The sequence below is a fragment of the Pseudophryne corroboree genome, chromosome 11 (assembly GCF_028390025.1).
Source record: "Pseudophryne corroboree isolate aPseCor3 chromosome 11, aPseCor3.hap2, whole genome shotgun sequence".
NCBI classification, from domain to species: Eukaryota; Metazoa; Chordata; class Amphibia; order Anura; family Myobatrachidae; genus Pseudophryne; species Pseudophryne corroboree.
In genome coordinates, this window is record NC_086454.1 from 38,369,416 (window position 1) to 38,392,553 (window position 23,138).

The 23,138-nt window shown below is 45.5% G+C and overlaps 1 protein-coding gene across 1 annotated transcript in view; it reads right to left on the reverse strand.

The window, feature by feature from the left end:
- Positions 1 to 10,207: 10,207 nt before the first annotated feature.
- RIC3 (RIC3 acetylcholine receptor chaperone) overlaps positions 10,208 to 23,138 on the reverse strand; it is a 110,872-nt gene continuing 97,941 nt past the window's right edge. The window contains exon 6 of the mRNA XM_063944034.1: positions 10,208 to 12,293. Coding sequence (XP_063800104.1) covers positions 11,806 to 12,293 — 488 coding nt within the window. The 3' untranslated portion in view covers positions 10,208 to 11,805. The remainder of the gene's footprint in view (positions 12,294 to 23,138) is intronic.

Below are 23,138 nucleotides of genomic sequence, written 5' to 3' on the forward strand. Positions count from 1 at the left end.
AATATAACAACACTTAATAGTGATAAATTATGATAAGCCTGATAAAAGAAACTGCTCCTCAGTGGGGGTCATTCAGACCTGATAGCTCGCTAGTGTTTTTTGCAGCGCTGCGATCAGGTCAGAACTACACATGCATATGCACCGCAATGCGCAGGCGCATCGTACGGGTACAAAGCGGATCGTTGCTGTGTGATGGATTTAACGAAGAATCCATTCCCAAGTAGATTGACAGGAAGAAGGCATTTGTGAGTGGCAACTGACCGTTTTCAGGGAGTGGTTGGAAAAATGCAGGCGTGTCCAAGCGTTTGCAGGGCGGGTGTCTGACATCAATTCCGGCCCCGGACAGGCTGAAGTGATCGCAGCGGCTGAGTAAGTTCTGGGCAACTCAGAAACTGCACAAAGTTTTATTGTACCGCTCGGCTGCACATGTGATCGCACACTTGCAAAGAGAAAATACACTCCCCGGTGGGCGGCGACTATGCGAACGCAGGACTGCAAAAACCAGCTAGCGAGCGATCAGGTCTGAATGACCCCCCTCCTGTACGGGGTTCCTACATGAGCCCAGCAAAGTGGTACACAAGAAAGTTTAGGTGCCTATACACCTAAAGATTTATCGTCCAATCTGGCTGGTTGGAACAAAAATCTGGTAATGGATGGGAGCAAATGACATGGATGGGAGCAAATGACAGTTGACCATTTCAAATGGTCAACTGTCATTTACTCCCATCCATTACCAGATTTTTGTTCAAACCAGTAAATCTTTAGGTGTACGGGCACCTTTACAGTGGAAGATCGATATGTACAAATTCAACAGTCAGCTCATACGCCATGAATTGTTATAGAGTTCAAAATCTGTAACAGTTTCTGGATCTGTACTGTATCCCTGGATACAGGGCCTCAGTGAGGGGAGGGGCTTGTTGAAAGGGCCACCGCCACAATTAGGTTGACAGTTTGACCTTCTCGACCTAATGCACATCTACCATTAGTGGTCGACCTATTGACTGTAGAACTTTTTAGTGTAGACCTATAGACCGGATACCCTGGATTTGCCCCTTGCTTGGGGGACTCACAGTGCCCCCCCATTTTGTGCCTTTGCAACTATTGTTTTTACAATTTGCGTTCTACTGGAGCCTGGCTATGCCCCCAAAAAGTACTGGAGCCAGGCACGGGTTAAGTATGATTTACCGACAGATACAATACCAGCAGTCATAATCCAGACAGCCATTGGCCTACAGTCAAAATACCGACATGGACAAAATACCGACATTCATTATATCGGCATTTTCGAAAAGCTGGCATCGTCGTAATACCAGCATTTGACATGCCGACATCTATGGCAAACCATCGATGGTTAGCACCACTGGATGGCCATCACTGAAATGTGCTGTCTTAGCCGCGGACCAATCAATAAACGGAGGTGGATCTTAGCAGTGTTGGGGGCGGAGCTATGCTCAGTGTCCGACACCATGCATAAAAAAAAAGAAGTAATAAATATTCGTTAATGCTGTGCCGTTGATGGAGGGAAACTATCTGGTTCTCTCCCATCAATGGTAAAAGCATTCGACATCGGTCACAAACCATCCATGATTAGAAATCATCGATGGTTAATGCCCATCCCTAATGCATCCCTGAGCGAAGAGCCGGCTAGGACAGGACATGGGGCAACAGTTTGCATCACCGTCGGCAGCCTATTTAAAGTAGGGGATCTGGAGGTAAGCGGCGCCGGCGGCAGCCTTTTTAAATTAGGGGATATGGAGGTAAGCGGCGCCGGTGGCAGCCTTTTTAAAGTAGGGGATCCAAAGGTAAGCGCTCCCCGCATGGCGGGGGGGGGGGGCAACATGTATTTTTACTATACCATCTCCCCCCCCCCAACCACAAAACATTCCGGCGCCCCTGGGTACACACTATGCAATGTGTGCGATATATCGTTCCAATCTGTGTCTGTATGATACTGTATATGAAGGGTTGCATATTGCGTACTCAGGTTCAGAGGTTTTTTTTAAGCATGATTGCTAAATTTGTATAGATTCTAGGAATCACTGTGCGTATGGTGGCAATATAGAGTTTTACGGTATATATGTCTATATTTTTGACTCACCATCTTGAATATGTATGGTATTTTGCTGGTTTATGTTGAGATATACGCTCGTGTCTCCAAGTTTCCTCTGTTGCCTGCCAAGGGGGTTTATCTGTCCCCCCCTCAAATTACTTTGTGAGTGAGACCTTCTGTATAACTTTCCGTCACTAATCTGAGCCAGAACAGAAGATTATTTCAAGATATACTGTAGATGATGAGATGAGGCAGTGAATGTTCTGCTTAGTCTCAGGGATGATGACGCAGGACGGGTTTTATTCAGACAAGGTGATTTTTAATTTTTACTTGCTGAGACATCAGTAGGCCTTCATCGTAAGGTGATAAATCCATGGTCAGTTCCGGTCAGACTACTTTTGCAAATTAAAATGTACCCAGAGGGTTTAGGATTAACAATGTGCCTCATTTGAATAGGAGAAACCCTAGTTCTGCAGTGGGTGGTACTGTATACTGATTAAATGCTCCTTTCAGCTCATTTTATTGCGTAGTCACATCTGTGACTTTATGCTATTGCTAGTATAAGCCCTTCATAAACAAGAAGAAAATGGGGTTGTACTGCTAGGTGCACAAAACTGAAATAAAATTTAACTTTTATTAATACATTGTGTTAAAAGGCCGATATTTCGGACAGTGTGCGAAAAATAGGGTTAAAATTGGATAAAGGATCCAAAAATGTGCTCTAAGATAGAGAAGTGATGAGAGTTAAAAAATGTGTCTGCTCCTTTGATTGCACTGACTCTCTACTGGGGTGTATTTAAATATGTATTTGGTATACTTAATATGTGTTATATACCCCTAATAGAGAAAAAACAATTAAATTTAAGGGTACCGATCCTTTGATAACCCACTGTAAATTGAATGAACTGTATTATATAGGGCAGAAATGACCTCCGTAAATTCTGCTGCTACCACCTGTCACCATAATCTACAGATGTTCGGTATTATAGAGACTCAAATTGTAACGCAAGATACAAACTACTCACTGTTTTCAAATATATTTGATGGGGCAATATGCTCAATGTAAGGGAATCTACCCTATTCCCCAATTGCCATGATGGCAGAATACTGAATACCATATGTAAAATAGGCTGCTACAGACACACAGACCGCTAAGCCTGCGTCAATTGGAAGATGTGTGTGCAAAAAGCCATATATACTGATGTAATAAATCACGGGAATGGCTGTGGAGTGCCCAGTACCTTAAGGATATATATCTCCTTTATATTAATTCACATAAGTATTGCCCTATTCACTCTATGGTGATGTGTTGTCCTAAATGCTATTAGGACAAACAGGGGCAATGTTGGTAATAACGCTGAAAAACACTGGGTAAATGATTGTATCTGTATATATTAATTACACATCTATCCAGTAGATTTCAAGTATTAAATTTTCCTATATTACCAGTGTAAATAGTCTGAACATGGGACACGCCTGATAAATATTGTGGGACTTCTCTTGATCACTGACTGACAGTCCTCTGCATGTGCACGCAGCTGATTGGTACTATCATTTCTAAATCCCACTAAGTGTCTCCAGTCATACCAACTGGAACATGACTGGAGATTGGCCAGTACTGGCCGTGAAGTGCTGGGACACCTCTGAATGCACACTAGCAATTGTGGAAAACCTACTATGAATGTATGATACCGCTGCAGCGATCTGTGAGCTGCTCAGCAGTGGTCTGATCGACAGGATGTTTTATTATTCCTGGTGCTCTATACAGCACCTGTAATACGCCCCCACCAATATATTAAGATCTATTCCTGAAGTGAGTGACAGCGCTACAACAGTGTTAATTCTAATCAACACTGGTCCGATTGGCCGCTGTTCCCAAATACACTGTGCAGAGCTTGTCAGTTGTCATGTAATCACAATGTATGCAAAAAGGTATCAAAGATAGTATTGTTATGGGTATCTCGACTGCATCAGCTTTTGATCGGCATTTGTCCGACCCACGGATGTACCCGTGTTCGCTGTGCAGTACTCTGATAACCCAATGTGTGGTACAGGTATAAAAGATAGTATTATTATGGGTATCACGAAGCCCCGGTACACAAAAAATATATAGATAAAGTCAGTGCAAGAGCATCGGAGCAGACCACAATGCCGATGCACGCATTTCGCAACTAGCTTTTTCAGGGCTGCAGAATACTGCACAGCGAACACGGGTACATCCGTGGGTCGGACAAATGCCGATCAAAAGCTGATGCAGTCGAGATACCCATAACAATACTATCTTTGATACCTTTTTGCATACATTGTGATTACATGACAACTGACAAGCTCTGCACAGTGTATTTGGGAACAGCGGCCAATCGGACCAGTGTTGATTAGAATTAACACTGTTGTAGCGCTGTCACTCACTTCAGGAATAGATCTTAATATATTGGTGGGGGCGTATTACAGGTGCTGTATAGAGCACCAGGAATAATAAAACATCCTGTCGATCAGACCACTGCTGAGCAGCTCACAGATCGCTGCAGCGGTATCATACATTCATAGTAGGTTTTCCACAATTGCTAGTGTGCATTCAGAGGTGTCCCAGCACTTCACGGCCAGTACTGGCCAATCTCCAGTCATGTTCCAGTTGGTATGACTGGAGACACTTAGTGGGATTTAGAAATGATAGTACCAATCAGCTGCGTGCACATGCAGAGGACTGTCAGTCAGTGATCAAGAGAAGTCCCACAATATTTATCAGGCGTGTCCCATGTTCAGACTATTTACACTGGTAATATAGGAAAATTTAATACTTGAAATCTACTGGATAGATGTGTAATTAATATATACAGATACAATCATTTACCCAGTGTTTTTCAGCGTTATTACCAACATTGCCCCTGTTTGTCCTAATAGCATTTAGGACAACACATCACCATAGAGTGAATAGGGCAATACTTATGTGAATTAATATAAAGGAGATATATATCCTTAAGGTACTGGGCACTCCACAGCCATTCCCGTGATTTATTACATCAGTATATATGGCTTTTTGCACACACATCTTCCAATTGACGCAGGCTTAGCGGTCTGTGTGTCTGTAGCAGCCTATTTTACATATGGTATTCAGTATCCTGCCATCATGGCAATTGGGGAATAGGGTAGATTCCCTTACATTGAGCATATTGCCCCATCAAATATATTTGAAAACAGTGAGTAGTTTGTATCTTGCGTTACAATTTGAGTCTCTATAATACCGAACATCTGTAGATTATGGTGACAGGTGGTAGCAGCAGAATTTACGGAGGTCATTTCTGCCCTATATAATACAGTTCATTCAATTTACAGTGGGTTATCAAAGGATCGGTACCCTTAAATTTAATTGTTTTTTCTCTATTAGGGGTATATAACACATATTAAGTATACCAAATACATATTTAAATACACCCCATTAGAGAGTCAGTGCAATCAAAGGAGCAGACACATTTTTTTAACTCTCATCACTTCTCTATCTTAGAGCACATTTTTGGATCCTTTATCCAATTTTAACCCTATTTTTCGCACACTGTCCGAAATATCGGTCTTTTAACACAATGTATTAATAAAAGTTAAATTTTATTTCAGTTTTGTGCACCTAGCAGTACAACCCCATTTTCTTCTTGTTTATTAGGTGTTACTCATGGTTGTCTTAGGTAGCACCCCCGACATGAGATTATAGGACTTTTCCAGATATTTCTTTATGGCATTTCGAGAGTGCAGATTTTTCTTTGTTTCTTGTTGTAGTATAAGCCCTTCCACTGGTGCACAGCAAACAGGGACAATGCTCACCATGCCCTTCCAACAAGCCCCGGTCCGGGTGATTAGTACATTTACCCAACCTCCCTTCTCGATCAGGGCCGTCTTTACATATGGGCTCAGTGGGCAGTTGCCCAAGGGCCCTAGGAGTGTAAGGGCCCTAGTCTGATAGCTAGGGGTCCCCTTTGTCCAGGGGTACTAGATTTTTTTAAATCGGCCCTAGGTAACCGGAGATATCCGACTTCAAAGCAGTGGTTCCCATCCGAGCCTGTTATTTGCTCTTCCCAGCCACATATCTCGGGTTCTGTCTGATTTAGAGTTTTTCCGAGGTTATGCTCCAAAAGCTGGGACTCTCCCCTTTCAGTGGACACTGGCGGATTGTCTCTACTGTGCCCAGAACCAGAGATATCAGCCTTCCAGCAGCTGGTCCCGGCTCCTGCTACACACACCAGTTTTATATTTTTGTCGGTGGATTTCTCTGGATCCTGAACCCTGATGCCTGAAAGATGAGAGTCTCTAGATTATATTCCATTGAAAGCTAAGAAATCTATTTCCAGGAACTGGAGATATCTGCAGTCCAGCAAGCTGCCATCACACCAGAAAATGATGAATATTAAGCCCACTCCACTACCCTGGAAGTCATGCACCGGGCCCCCTCCATTCAGCCCAATGCCCTCTTCTACAGTTTAGTGTTCTCCATCCCGCCCCATCTCCCACCATCTGTGCAGTAAAGGAGTAATTAGCAGAAATTATTGCTCCAGGTCTTACATGCCAAGCGGAAGATAGAACTCCCCCTACCGCCCACGGGATATCACGGCTGCCACTGATATCACCCCCCCATCCCTACCACTGGAGGATGGGTAGGGGCCCCAGTATATTGCTTTGCCGAGGGGCCTACACTGCTGATAAGACAGCCCTGATCTCGATGCCAAAGTTGAAGCTGGTCCACCTAGGATTTATTTTGTTTTTGTTACTTGCTTTTTTATTGTACAATAAAACTTGCTATGCACTGTCTACCCCAGGACCCACTCCTGTCACACAGCCTTCTGACCGTCTTATTGGATGCTAGAAATAGGGGAGGAGATACTCTCAATGCCTGATACATGAGCCAGTCCAGGTGCTGATAGCTTAGGGGGTTCATTTATCAACGAGTGATATCATTTGTTGTGAATGATAAATCTCATTATGTATGAGAAATGGTGCTCCAGCCAATCAGCTCCTAAAGGTGGGTACACACTGGAAGATATATCTGCCGATCAATTGATCGGCAGATATATCTATGGACGGATCGGGCAGTGTGTTGAGCATCACACTGGCCGATCCGTCGGGGACTGACGTCATGAACTGGGCGGGCGTGTACACACGCCCGCCCAGTTCAGCTGTCAACCACTGCCGGCCGCCGCAGCATGTGTACGGGCGGTCGGCCGACTGCCCGTACACACACAGCGACGCACCAATATATCGGTAGATATATTGGCCGTCGGCTGTGCTGTGGGGCCGACGCGATACGTCTGTGAACGATGGAGTTCACAGATGTATCGGCCGTACACACTGGCCGACGGACCCACGATATATCGGCCGTTCAAGAGAACGGCCGATATATCGGCCAGTGTGTACGGGCCTTAACTGTCATGTGTTTGAAAAATGACAGTTGGTAGTTCATTGGCTGGAGCACCACTTATCATACGCAACAAGTTTTATCATCCACAGTGGGGCAGATATATTAAGCCTGAAGAAGTGATAAAGCAGTGATAAGTACAAGGTGATAAACGCAGCAGCCAATCAGCTCCAACATGTAAATTGACAGTTAAGGGGGGTACTCACGGGAGAGATGTGTGCTGAGCGATCTTAACACAGACCGCTCAGCACACATCTCTCACCCCGCTCAGCACAGCGCGATGTGCTGAGCGAGGGGGAAAGCCGACGGGGGGCCGCTCACTTCACACAACGGTGAAGTGAGCGACCCGCTAGATTGAGCCTGCATGCAGCTCAATCTAGCATCGGCGATAGCGATGCGCGGGGCCGCACATCGCTATCGCTGGAGGGCATACACACGGCAGATCCGTGCTTAAAATCTAAGCAATCTAGCAAGATTGCTTAGATTTTAAGCACGGATCTCTCCGTGTGTACCCCCCTTTAGGAGCTGACTGGCTGGTGCGTTATCACCTTGCTCTTATCACTGGTTTATCACTTCTCCATCTGTCCCAATGAGTTTTATCACTCGTTGATATATGGGCCCCTAAGTCTGCAGCTTTATACTATGGTACTGTACTTTCTGTCTGTACTGTGCTGTGTATACTGAGGGCAGAGAAACAGACGTGTGATGTTCATGCGTTAACAGCTGCAAGGGCTGCTTCATTAACTACACATGATTTAGAATTTACTATTAATTGTATTATTGTTAATTATTAATAATTACTAATTGTGCAACAGTTTTCATTTACATTTCCCCCCCCAACTTTTTTAATCCTCTCCCCTTCATCCTGTTGACATGAATTGCCCTCTGCTTCCCGGTTGTCTGATAACGCACATTAAGGAGCTGTGATTGACATCCCCATGTATTAGTGAATGATCTACGGCACTTTGGGGGTCATTCCGAGATGATCGTAGCTGTGCTACATTTAGCACAGCTACGATCATTCACACTGACATGCGGGGGCACGCCCAGCACAGGTCTAGTCCGCCCCGCATGTCAGTGCCGTCCTTCCCCCACGCAGAAGTGCAAAGGCATCGCACAGCGGCGATGCCTTTGCACTTCAAGAGTAGCTCCTGACCAGCACAGCTTTAGCGTGCTGGCCGGGAGCTACTCGTCACTCTCCGGCCCGCAGCGAGTGCGTGTGACATCACGCAGCCGCTGCGGCCCGTCCCACGAAATGGCGCCCACAAAATGGTGGCCAAACACTGCTGTTCCGCCCCCTCCCGCTCTGCGACCGCCTCTGCCTGTCAATCAGGCAGAGGCGAATTTTAGCGGCCCAACGGCCTTCGGCCATCCGGCATGCGCCGGCGCACTGTGCCGCTGGCGCATTTGCAGTTCTGACCCGATCGCACCTCTACGATAAACTGCAGCATGCGATCGGGTCAGAATGACTCCCTTTATCCATAATAGAAGTATGGTACTTGCACAAGAATATTTTTATCTAGAGGCCCCATACATCACCTGCCCCGATTCTCCAGCTGAAAACGTGTTAAATTCCCAGATCAGGAAATCAGGATTTTTAAACATGTTTAATATTCTTGATTCCCCAACCCAGCCGTTACGGGATCAGGCCATTGCCCCAATACATCTCTGATGTATGGGGGGGTTCTCAAGTCATTGAAGGACATACATGTACATATGCTTTGTATACATAGCTCGCCATTTTTAGTTCATGCTCGGAATCAGCCCATTGGTCCATCCGATTACTGATGGAGTGAGACTAGTCATTATCACTGTATATGATTTTACATGCAGCACAATCCTAGTTTACCTCTAATATCACTGTGATGTCATTAGGAGTGCGCCGCACACAAGTGCATCATGTCTCAGTGATGTCACTGGCTCCAAATAAACCGATTGGCTGCTTTCTTGAAGACGTCTTGTGTTAAGGATACATAAAATCCCCAAAATACCAGTAGGAACACGTTGCCAAATGTGATCAATCTACAGCAGTGTTTATCAACCACTGTGCCGTGACACACTAGTGTGCCCTGAGCAGTCTACAGGTGTGCCGCCATAGAAGCAGAGCCAGGCCCGTCAGTGTTTTGCCGCTACTGAGGCCCTGGCACGATCAATACTGGTGGGTTTAGCGGTTGCAGAACCAGTTCTAATTTTGGGCCCCGGGCAGTGTTGGGCTCTTCTGGCTTTCTCAGATGTGGCTCAGGCATTACCTATGGAGAAGCTGCGACATGACATCCTAGGACACGCAACTGCACCATGCATATCCATTATATCTGAGTGTGCCTTGGCAATATTTAAATCTTGTTCAGTGTGCCGCGAGTTGTAAAAGGTTGAAAATCTCTGATCTACAAGAACCATTTTCCTCAATTAAAGTGTTGTGTATAATTGCTGTAGAAATACTCGGTCACCGGATTATTTCTATAGTTAAAAGCTAGGATCAAGCCAACAGGTGTGATGCATTCATGAAGGCACAAAAGGTATTCAAAAATAGCATCCCCAACACTGCGCAGTCAGCTACGAAATTGAATTATCCGGAAATATAACATCTCTTACAAAGTTGCACAGCGCATAGTATTATTGTTCTGCAGAAGTTCTCAGGAGGGGGTACCCTGTACTTTATACCCTAGCAGGGTGCAAGAACAGAAGTGTTACATTGTATTCACTTTAGGCAGCATTCCACTGATTATTCCAACTAAAAATAAAGATCAAAGGCGGATACGGAAAATAGCAAAGAACATTATGTACTTCTTTATTTAATGGTAGTCACAAATAGTCTGATTGTAGCAAGAGTGAAAAAAACCCAACAAATATAACTAGTAAATGGCACTTTTATTTCCGAGTCCAGTAATCACCTAGTAGCGCAGCCCAGCTCTATACATGGAATGCAAATTGCCTGTTCTATTGTTTAATATTAAGAAATACATTGGCACTTTCATTTCAATGAGATCAATAAAAGAGCCTTACCACCTCATATAAGTCTGTCCTCAACTACGTCCCCAGTATATTATCAACCCTCTTCTCAGTGTTTACATGTTCAAAATGACCTCCACACTGTTCATGTAGCTGCACTGTAAATTCTGCCTCTAGGGGGCCTATTTGTCAAGATTGTAAGATGTGCCCCAAATTTTACTGTTCCCCATATCGCCGTTATTTGAGGCATTTTGGAACGAGTTTGGAGGCAATTACCCAGGACATCAGCTCGGATATGCAGTATGTCAGAATACAATGCATGCTCTACCTTAGGTCCCGCATGCGCTTTGTGAGAGCCTGCGAAGGCGGAGAGATCTAATTGGATACCTCATCCCACTCCGGTAGCGCTGTCCTAGGAAAGAGCAAGCCAATGTATCAATAGCTATCGCAGTCCACTGCTAAAAAACCTTTAGATTTACGGAGCTTGATTGCACAATAGCAGTGTATTGGGATGACAGTGTGCTCTAATTCTGCCATTAATGCAGGAGATAGCTGCAATATCTGGTTAATAATCCTTTATTTCTGTGATGCATTCTCTACTAAAGTTGTTCAGAACCCTTAAACGTACACACTTGACAACTCACTGTCAGATGTCAAAATGTTGTTCTCTCCGCACTATCTGGGACACTATTTGCTGTGCAATTTACTTCCTTGGGAGTGCTAGCAAGTCGGTAACTATTGCTTGTATAATATAGGTTGCAGGGAACGTGCTTGGTGGTATAGATGGTATCGATGATTCTTGTCTCACAGGAACACTGGACGGTAAATGCATTATATATGCATGCTACAGATTACAGCAAGAACAGTAATAGACTAAAAGTTAAAAATGGCACAGTGATGAACACCCTACTAGGGACAATCTGAAAATCCTTTTACTTGTTCTACAGCTTCGTATGATTGCAGTTCTTTAGTACGACCCAGTCAGCATGAAATAAGAGCGGCACACGGTGATGTTCATGCAACACAACTAGGAATTTTGCACTGCAGAGAAGATGACGCATGTAAAGATATAACATTGCGCTGTCAGATATCTCTATTATAGCCAGCATTTTGAAACCAGCAGTCTAGATGAAGAGCAGAGGCTACATCTCCCCATTTCAGGACATAGGATTGCAGAGTTAATCCATGCTATAATATGGATAAGGCTCTCTAGCTAATGAGTAGCACCTAGAGGCCCAAGTGTGAATAGTTTGCCCTCTGGGCCATAGTGCCTTCTGGTAGTAATAATGATCACCATATCTGCTCCATGCTTGAGTTTACAAATAGACAATTTGGTTCCCCTGTCCCACAACACCTGTGTATGGAAGGAGCACCTAACCAATCACCACAAGAACGCATTCCGGAATGTTTAGCATTCCGATGACTTTTTGCTCCTTTTCCGTACAGTGTCTGTTCCATCTTGGTTGGAGTCGGTGACTGATCCTGGTGGCTCTCCGTCCATGGGTGACTTGGTGGTACAATCACCCGCAGAGGGATCCCCTTCGCTGCAACTGTCGGAGCTGAACCCCGCGTTCTCCGCTATAATCGCTGGATCATCTTCCTCATCCTCACTATCGCACCACATCTCAGCACTATCTTCGTCGCAGAGCTCTTCCTTGGGGGTGATGGTACAGCTATGTGGAGGATCAGTATAGAGTTTGTATTCTGCTGCGGCATTACCGCTGTCGTCTTCAGGGTTCTCTGCGTATAAACGATCGTAGACTTCGGCAAATTCCATCTGCTCCGCAATCTCCTCTGCTGAGGGCTGGGACAGCACAGAGCAGTCTACGAAAATCGTTTGGGGCCTCCGCTTGCAAGCTGATGGGTCATACACAGGATATGTCTCTTCCGGGTAACCTGTTTTACACCACAATGAAAAAAAAAATGGATATAAATAAACATAAAGAAATAGTTATAGTCTAACAGTGGCCGTATTTTGGTGCCAATTCAAGGCCTCTAAACCAAAAACCGAATGCACTCAATTGTTGTAGAAGACTTTCAAGTTAAGTTCTCTTTTCATTCAAGAAAATACTGATTGTACTTCGCTATGATCTCTATTATTTCAATAAAGAGTAATAGTTACACCGATGAACCAAAACATTTCCAAACTTCAGTTGTACTTACTTTTAACTAGTGATGAGCGGATTCGGTTTTACTCGGTTTTACTCGGTTCTCAAAACGGCATCTTATTGGCTCACGGATGTCACGTGTTTTGGATAGCCAATAAGATGCCGTTTTGAGAACCGAGTAAAACCGAGTAAAACCGAATCCGCTCATCACTACTTTTAACTAGAATTGGTTTGGCAAATCAATAGAACAATGAAATAGTTTGCCAAAATTTCAAAAAATTTGTGACTGTTTAAAAATTGGAGAAAGGTGATCAAGTTCAATCGTAGAATTAGGACCAAATGGTTCTCGCATGTTAGAGGCCACACTGAAAACGTATTCATACTTACAGTATGTGCAAATGGCAAACATTAAACGTGGATGAGGTACTGTGACTAGTGTTAGTAAATGTTGCAATACACTAATATTTTAAATGATTTAAGTAATGTTTTAAAATATATTTTTTTTAAGCGGCAATCATTTTTGCCTTGTAAATGATTTCTGCTCTAAAAATACGGGCAGATTCGCATTTTGGCCCTCATTCCGAGTTGTTCGCTCGTTATTTTTCTTCGCATCGGTGCGATTTTCCGCTAACTGCGCATGCGCAATGTTCGCACTGCGGCTGCGTCAAGTAAATTTGCTATGAAGTTTGGTATTTTACTCACGGCATTACAAGGTTTTTTCTTCGTTCTGGTGATCGGAGTGTGATTGACAGGAAGTGGGTGTTTCTGGGCGGAAACTGTCCGTTTTATGGGAGTGTGTGTAAAAATGCTGCCGTTTCTGGGAAAAACGCGGGAGTGGCTGGAGAAACGGGGGAGTGTCTGGGCGAACGCTGGGTGTGTTTGTGACGTCAAACCAGGAACGAAACTGACTGAACTGATCGCACTGGCAGAGTAAGTCTCGAGCTGCTCAGAAACTGCAAAGAAATTTCTATTCACAATTTTGAGAATCTTTCGTTCGCAATTCTGCTAAGCTAAGATTCACTCCCAGAGGGCGGCGGCTTAGCGTGTGCAATGCTGCTAAAAGCAGCTTGCGAGCGAACAACTCGGAATGAGGGCCTTTGCCCTTGACTTGCAGTGCAAGTTTTAATAGGGTTCTATAGATGATTGTACCCGTAACATATTATGAGCCCTCAGACATGTGACATTTTGAATTTGTGGAGTCTGTACGCTCCTAAAGCCGAATGAACCCTCTATTTGCGCTATCAATGTCTTAAAGGAAGCCTCCGTATCAGCAGTACTTGGACTTTATTAGAGATGAGCGGGTTCGGTTCCTCGGAATCCGAACCCGCCCGAACTTCATGTTTTTTTTCACGGGTCCGAGCGACTCGGATCTTCCCGCCTTGCTCGGTTAACTCGAGCGCGCCCGAACGTCATCATGACGCTGTCGGATTCTCGCGAGACTCGGATTCTATATAAGGAGCCGCGCGTCGCCACCATTTTCACACGTGCATTGAGATTGATAGGGAGAGGACGTGGCTGGCGTCCTCTCCATTTAGATTAGAAGAGAGAGAGTGAGATTGATTTGAGACAGAGACACTTGATTTACTGGAGCTTAGGAGTACTGTAGAGAGTGCAGAGTTTAGTAGTGACTGACCACAGTGACCACCAGACAGTGCAGTTTTATTTAATATAATCCGTTCTCTGCCTGAAAAAAACGATACACAGTGACTCAGTCACATACCATATCTGTGTGCACTGCTCAGCCCAGTGTGCTGCATCATCTATGTATATATCTGACTGTGCTCACACAGCTTATAATTGTGGGGGAGACTGGGGAGCAGTGCCAGTTATAGGTTATAGCAGGAGCCAGGAGTACATATTATTAAAATTAAACAGTGCACACTTTTGCTGCAGGAGTGCCACTGCCAGTGTGACTGACCAGTGACCTGACCACACTGACCACCAGTATAGTTAGTAGTATACTATATTGTGATTGCCTGAAAAAGTTAAACACTCGTCGTGTGACTTGTGTGGTGTTTTTTTTTTTATTCTATAAAAAACTCATTCTGCTGACAGACAGTGTCCAGCAGGTCCGTCATTATATAATATATACCTGTCCGGCTGCAGTAGTGATATATATATATTTTTTATATCATTATTTATCATCCAGTCGCAGCAGACACAGTACGGTAGTTCACGGCTGTAGCTACCTCTGTGTCGGCACTCGGCAGTCCATCCATAATTGTATACCACCTACCCGTGGTTTTTTTTTCTTTCTTCTTTATACATACATACTACATCTCTTTATCAACCAGTCTATATTAGCAGCAGACACAGTACAGTAGTCCACGGCTGTAGCTACCTCTGTGTCGGCACTCGGCAGTCCATCCATAATTGTATACCACCTACCCGTGGTTTTTTTTTCTTTCTTCTTTATACATACATACTACATCTCTTTATCAACCAGTCTATATTAGCAGCAGACACAGTACAGTACGGTAGTCCACGGCTGTAGCTACCTCTGTGTCGGCACTCCGTCCATAATTGTATACCACCTACCCGTGGTTTTTTTTTCTTTCTTCTTTATACATACATACTACATCTCTTTATCAACCAGTCTATATTAGCAGCAGACACAGTACAGTAGTCCACGGCTGTAGCTACCTCTGTGTCGGCACTCGGCAGTCCATCCATAATTGTATACCACCTACCCGTGGTTTTTTTTTCTTTCTTCTTTATACATACATACTACATCTCTTTATCAACCAGTCTATATTAGCAGCAGACACAGTACAGTACGGTAGTCCACGGCTGTAGCTACCTCTGTGTCGGCACTCGGCAGTCCGTCCATAATTGTATACCACCTACCCGTGGTTTTTTTTTCTTTCTTCTTTATACATACATACTACATCTCTTTATCAACCAGTCTATATTAGCAGCAGACACAGTACAGTAGTCCACGGCTGTAGCTACCTCTGTGTCGGCACTCGGCAGTCCATCCATAATTGTATACCACCTACCCGTGGTTTTTTTTTCTTTCTTCTTTATACATACATACTACATCTCTTTATCAACCAGTCTATATTAGCAGCAGACACAGTACAGTACGGTAGTCCACGGCTGTAGCTACCTCTGTGTCGGCACTCGGCAGTCCGTCCATAATTGTATACCACCTACCCGTGGTTTTTTTTTCTTTCTTCTTTATACATACATACTACATCTCTTTATCAACCAGTCTATATTAGCAGCAGACACAGTACAGTAGTCCACGGCTGTAGCTACCTCTGTGTCGGCACTCGGCAGTCCATCCATAATTGTATACCACCTACCCGTGGTTTTTTTTTTCTTTCTTCTTTATACATACTACATCTCATTATCAACCAGTCTATATTAGCAGCAGACACAGTACGGTAGTCCACGGCTGTAGCTACCTCTGTGTCGGCACTCGGCAGTCCGTCCATAATTGTATACCACCTACCCGTGGTTTTTTTTTTCTTTCTTCTTTATACATACTACATCTCATTATCAACCAGTCTATATTAGCAGCAGACACAGTACGGTAGTCCACGGCTGTAGCTACCTCTGTGTCGGCACTCGGCAGTCCATCCATAATTGTATACCACCTACCCGTGGTTTTTTTTTCTTTCTTCTTTATACATACTACATCTCATTATCATCCAGTCTATATTAGCAGCAGACACAGTACAGTACGGTAGTCCACGGCTGTAGCTACCTCTGTGTCGGCACTCGGCAGTCCGTCCATAATTGTATACCACCTACCCGTGGTTTTTTTTTCTTTCTTCTTTATACATACTACATCTCATTATCAACCAGTCTATATTAGCAGCAGACACAGTACGGTAGTCCACGGCTGTAGCTACCTCTGTGTCGGCACTCGGCAGTCCATCCATAATTGTATACCACCTACCCGTGGTTTTTTTTTCTTTCTTCTTTATACATACATACTACATCTCTTTATCAACCAGTCTATATTAGCAGCAGACACAGTACAGTAGTCCACGGCTGTAGCTACCTCTGTGTCGGCACTCGGCAGTCCATCCATAATTGTATACCACCTACCCGTGGTTTTTTTTTCTTTCTTCTTTATACATACATACTACATCTCATTATCATCCAGTCTATATTAGCAGCAGACACAGTACAGTACAATAGTCCACGGCTGTAGCTACCTCTGTGTCGGCACTCGGCAGTCCATCCATAATTGTATACTAGTATCCATCCATCTCCATTGTTTTCCTGAGGTGCCTTTTAGTTGTGCCTATTAAAATATGGAGAACAAAAATGTTGAGGTTCCAAAATTAGGGAAAGATCAAGATCCACTTCCACCTCGTGCTGAAGCTGCTGCCACTAGTCATGGCCGAGACGATGAAATGCCAGCAACGTCGTCTGCCAAGGCCGATGCCCAATGTCATAGTACAGAGCATGTCAAATCCAAAACACCAAATATCAGTAAAAAAAGGACTCCAAAACCTAAAATAAAATTGTCGGAGGAGAAGCGTAAACTTGCCAATATGCCATTTACCACACGGAGTGGCAAGGAACGGCTGAGGCCCTGGCCTATGTTCATGGCTAGTGGTTCAGCTTCACATGAGGATGGAAGCACTCAGCCTCTCGCTAGAAAACTGAAAAGACTCAAGCTGGCAAAAGCACCGCAAAGAACTGTGCGTTCTTCGAAATCCCAAATCCACAAGGAGAGTCCAATTGTGTCGGTTGCGATGCCTGACCTTCCCAACACTGGACGTGAAGAGCATGCGCCTTCCACCATTTGCACGCCCCCTGCAAGTGCTGGAAGGAGCACCCGCAGTCCAGTTCCTGATAGTCAGATTGAAGATGTCAGTGTTGAAGTACACCAGGATGAGGAGGATATGGGTGTTGCTGGCGCTGGGGAGGAAATTGACCAGGAGGATTCTGATGGTGAGGTGGTTTGTTTAAGTCAGGCACCCGGGGAGACACCTGTTGTCCGTGGGAGGAATATGGCCGTTGACATGCCTGGTGAAAATACCAAAAAAATCAGCTCTTCGGTGTGGAAGTATTTCACCAGAAATGCGGACAACATTTGTCAAGCCGTGTGTTCCCTTTGTCAAGCTGTAATAAGTAGGGGTAAGGACGTTAACCACCTCGGAACATCCTCCCTTATACGTCACCTGCAGCGCATTCATAATAAGTCAGTGACAAGTTCAAAAACTTTGGGCGACAGCGGAAGCAGTCCACTGACCAGTAAATCCCTTCCTCTTGTAACCAAGCTCACGCAAACCACCCCACCAACTCCCTCAGTGTCAATTTCCTCCTTCCCCAGGAATGCCAATAGTCCTGCAGGCCATGTCACTGGCAATTCTGACGAGTCCTCTCCTGCCTGGGATTCCTCCGATGCATCCTTGCGTGTAACGCCTACTGCTGCTGGCGCTGCTGTTGTTGCTGCTGGGAGTCGATGGTCATCCCAGAGGGGAAGTCGTAAGCCCACTTGTACTACTTCCAGTAAGCAATTGACTGTCCAACAGTCCTTTGCGAGGAAGATGAAATATCACAGCAGTCATCCTGCTGCAAAGCGGATAACTGAGGCCTTGACAACTATGTTGGTGTTAGACGTGCGTCCGGTATCCGCCGTTAGTTCACAGGGAACTAGACAATTTATTGAGGCAGTGTGCCCCCGTTACCAAATACCATCTAGGTTCCACTTCTGTAGGCAGGCGATACCGAGAATGTACACGGACGTCAGAAAAAGACTCACCAGTGTCCTAAAAAATGCAGTTGTACCCAATGTCCACTTAACCACGGACATGTGGACAAGTGGAGCAGGGCAGGGTCAGGACTATATGACTGTGACAGCCCACTGGGTAGATGTATGGACTCCCGCCGCAAGAACAGCAGCGGCGGCACCAGTAGCAGCATCTCGCAAACGCCAACTCTTTCCTAGGCAGGCTACGCTTTGTATCACCGCTTTCCAGAATACGCACACAGCTAAAAACCTCTTACTGCAACTGAGGAAGATCATCGCAGAATGGCTTACCCCAATTGGACTCTCCTGTGGATTTGTGGCATCGGACAACGCCAGCAATATTGTGTGTGCATTAAATATGGGCAAATTCCAGCACGTCCCATGTTTTGCACATACCTTGAATTTGGTGGTGCAGAATTTTTTAAAAAACGACAGGGGCGTTCAAGAGATGCTGTCGGTGGCCAGAAGAATTGCGGGACACTTTCGGCGTACAGGCACCACATACAGAAGACTGGAGCACCACCAAAAACTACTGAACCTGCCCTGCCATCATCTGAAGCAAGAAGTGGTAACGAGGTGGAATTCAACCCTCTATATGCTTCAGAGGTTGGAGGAGCAGCAAAAGGCCATTCAAGCCTATACAATTGAGCACGATATAGGAGGTGGAATGCACCTGTCTCAAGTGCAGTGGAGAATGATTTCAACGTTGTGCAAGGTTCTGATGCCCTTTGAACTTGCCACACGTGAAGTCAGTTCAGACACTGCCAGCCTGAGTCAGGTCATTCCCCTCATCAGGCTTTTGCAGAAGAAGCTGGAGACATTGAAGGAGGAGCTAACACGGAGCGATTCCGCTAGGCATGTGGGACTTGTGGATGGAGCCCTTAATTCGCTTAACAAGGATTCACGGGTGGTCAATCTGTTGAAATCAGAGCACTACATTTTGGCCACCGTGCTCGATCCTAGATTTAAAACCTACCTTGGATCTCTCTTTCCGGCAGACACAAGTCTGCTGGGGTTGAAAGACCTGCTGGTGAGAAAATTGTCAAGTCAAGCGGAACGCGACCTGTCAACATCTCCTCCTTCACATTCTCCCGCAACTGGGGGTGCGAGGAAAAGGCTCAGAATTCCGAGCCCACCCGCTGGCGGTGATGCAGGGCAGTCTGGAGCGACTGCTGATGCTGACATCTGGTCCGGACTGAAGGACCTGACAACGATTACGGACATGTCGTCTACTGTCACTGCATATGATTCTCTCAACATTGAAAGAATGGTGGAGGATTATATGAGTGACCGCATCCAAGTAGGCACGTCACACAGTCCGTACTTATACTGGCAGGAAAAAGAGGCAATTTGGAGGCCCTTGCACAAACTGGCTTTATTCTACCTAAGTTGCCCTCCCACAAGTGTGTACTCCGAAAGAGTGTTTAATGCCGCCGCTCACCTTGTCAGCAATCGGCGTACGAGGTTACATCCAGAAAATGTGGAGAAGATGATGTTCATTAAAATGAATTATAATCAATTCCTCCGCGGAGACATTGACCAGCAGCAATTGCCTCCACAAAGTACACAGGGAGCTGAGATGGTGGATTCCAGTGGGGACGAATTGATAATCTGTGAGGAGGGGGATGTACACGGTGATATATCGGAGGATGATGATGAGGTGGACATCTTGCCTCTGTAGAGCCAGTTTGTGCAAGGAGAGATTAATTGCTTCTTTTTTGGGGGGGGTCCAAACCAACCCGTCATATCAGTCACAGTCGTGTGGCAGACCCTGTCACTGAAATGATGGGTTGGTTAAAGTGTGCATGTCCTGTTTATACAACATAAGGGTGGGTGGGAGGGCCCAAGGACAATTCCATCTTGCACCTCTTTTTTCTTTTATTTTTCTTTGCGTCATGTGCTGTTTGGGGAGGGTTTTTTGGAAGGGCCATCCTGCGTGACACTGCAGTGCCACTCCTAGATGGGCCCGGTGTTTGTGTCGGCCACTAGGGTCGCTTATCTTACTCACACAGTCAGCTACCTCATTGCGCCTCTTTTTTTCTTTGCGTCATGTGCTGTTTGGGGAGGGTTTTTTGGAAGGGCCATCCTGCGTGACACTGCAGTGCCACTCCTAGATGGGCCCGGTGTTTGTGTCGGCCACTAGGGTCGCTTATCTTACTCACACAGTCAGCTACCTCATTGCGCCTCTTTTTTTCTTTGCGTCATGTGCTGTTTGGGGAGGGTTTTTTGGAAGGGCCATCCTGCGTGACACTGCAGTGCCACTCCTAGATGGGCCCGGTGTTTGTGTCGGCCACTAGGGTCGCTTATCTTACTCACACAGTCAGCTACCTCATTGCGCCTCTTTTTTTCTTTGCGTCATGTGCTGTTTGGGGAGGGTTTTTTGGAAGGGACATCCTGCGTGACACTGCAGTGCCACTCCTAGATGGGCCCGGTGTTTGTGTCGGCCACTAGGGTCGCTTATCTTACTCACACAGCTACCTCATTGCGCCTCTTTTTTTCTTTGCGTCATGTGCTGTTTGGGGAGGGTTTTTTGGAAGGGACATCCTGCGTGACACTGCAGTGCCACTCCTAGATGGGCCCGGTGTTTGTGTCGGCCACTAGGGTCGCTTATCTTACTCACACAGCGACCTCGGTGCAAATTTTAGGACTAAAAATAATATTGTGAGGTGTGAGGTATTCAGAATAGACTGAAAATGAGTGTAAATTATGGTTTATGAGGTTAATAATACTTTGGGATCAAAATGACCCCCAAATTCTATGATTTAAGCTGTTTTTTAGGGTTTTTTGAAAAAAACACCCGAATCCAAGACACACCCGAATCCGACAAAAAAAATTCGGTGAGGTTTTGCCAAAACGCGGTCGAACCCAAAACACGGCCGCGGAACCGAACCCAAAACCAAAACACAAAACCCGAAAAATTTCCGGCGCTCATCTCTAGACTTTATATCAAATGCAATTTATATGCTTCTATATGTTTAGCTTTTAAATAGAAATAACAGGAGACATTTTATACATGCTGTAATAATCATAGGACATTACTGACCCCAGTCCACTTCTCCTTGATGCACTGTGGCTGTCAGTGTTTGCAACCTTAATGAATAATTATGTAGTACAAAGAGCAGGACCAGCAACAGATATCTTGGGGCCCGGTACACTGATATCTTTGGGGACCCCGCAATCCCCTTGACCACCCCCCTTTTAAAGCAGTGAGTGGCTTTTAAAAAAAAAGTGTGTATGTAGTGTGTATATATATATATATATATATATATATATATATACTAGGTGATTCATCGCGCCCTACGGGCGCTCTTCACACCGTCGTTAGGGGCTACGCCCCGTTAACCTCTGCACGCCTTTGAACATACGCAGGGCGGTAGATAACAGAATCAGAAACGCAAGGCAGTATAGAGGGCATACAGAAATCGGTTCCGGTTGAGATAAGATAGAGAGGCGTAGGGGGAGAGAAAGGGAATGTACAGAAACGCTGTGCGATCGGTAAAGGATAGGGAGATGCAGGGTGGTAGGGAGAGGATAAAGAGAGGGAAGGTGTTAGACAGAAAATACCGTTGCAAGGGGCTACGATCCATTATCCCCTGCACGGGCTTCAGCTGTGCTATAATTGTTATTATATGGAGTATTACCTGGGTTTTTTTTTATGGCAGTGGGTAAATATTTTAAGGGGGGAGGGCGTGCGATTGTCAAGGGGGTGTAGGCCTTTGTGAGGGCGTGCAGAGTGGCCGCAGGGCACAATGAATAACATAGTGTAGAGTGTAGTATATATTGCTAGTGTCTGCATTATGAAGTACCAGATGAGTAACAGCAATGCACTGTAGATAAGATACAAAGGTGCTGTGGCCACAGGTAGCAGAGCCGCTTATACACACAATGGCCACAGGTAGCAGAGCCGCTTATACACTCAATACCCACAGGTAGCAGAACCGCTTATACACACAATGGCCACAGGTAGCAGAGCCGCTTATACACACAGTGGCCACAGGTAGCAGAGCCGCTTATACACACACAATACCCACAGGGGGCAGAGGCGCTTATACACACAGTGCCCACAGATAGCAGAGCCGCTTATACACACAATACTCACAGGTAGCAGAACCGCTTATACACAGAATACCCACAGGTAGCAGAACCGCTTATACACACAATACCCACAGGGGGCAGAGGCGCTTATACACACAGTGCCCACAGATAGCAGAGCCGCTTATACACACAATACCCACAGGGGGCAGAGGCGCTTATACACACAGTGCCCACAGGTAGCAGAGGGGCTTATACACACAGTGCCCACAGGTAGCAGAGGCGCTTATACACACAATACCCACAGGTAGCAGAGCCGCTTATACACACAATGGCCACAGGTAGCAGAGCCACTTATACACACAATACCCACAGGTAGCAGAGGCGCTTATACACACAGTGGCCACAGGTAGCAGAGCCGCTTATACACACAATGCCCACAGGTAGCAGAGCCGCTTATACACACAATACCCACAGGTAGCAGAACCGCTTATATACACAATACCCACAGGTAGCAGAGCCACTTATACACACATTACCCACAGGTAGCAGAACCGCTTATACACACAATACCCACAGGGGCAGAGGCGCTTATACACACAGTGACCACAGGTAGCAGAGGGGCTTATACGCACAATGGGCACAGGTAGCAGAGCCACATGTACACACATTACCCACAGGTAGCAGAACCGCTTATACACACAATACCCACAGGGGGCAGAGACGCTTATACACACAGTGCCCACAGCTAGCTGAGCCGCTTATACACACAATACCCCCAGGTAGCAGAGGCGCTTATACACAGTGCCCACAGGTAGCAGAGGTGCTTATACACACAATGGGCACAGGTAGCAGAGCCACGTGTACACACAATACCCACAGGTA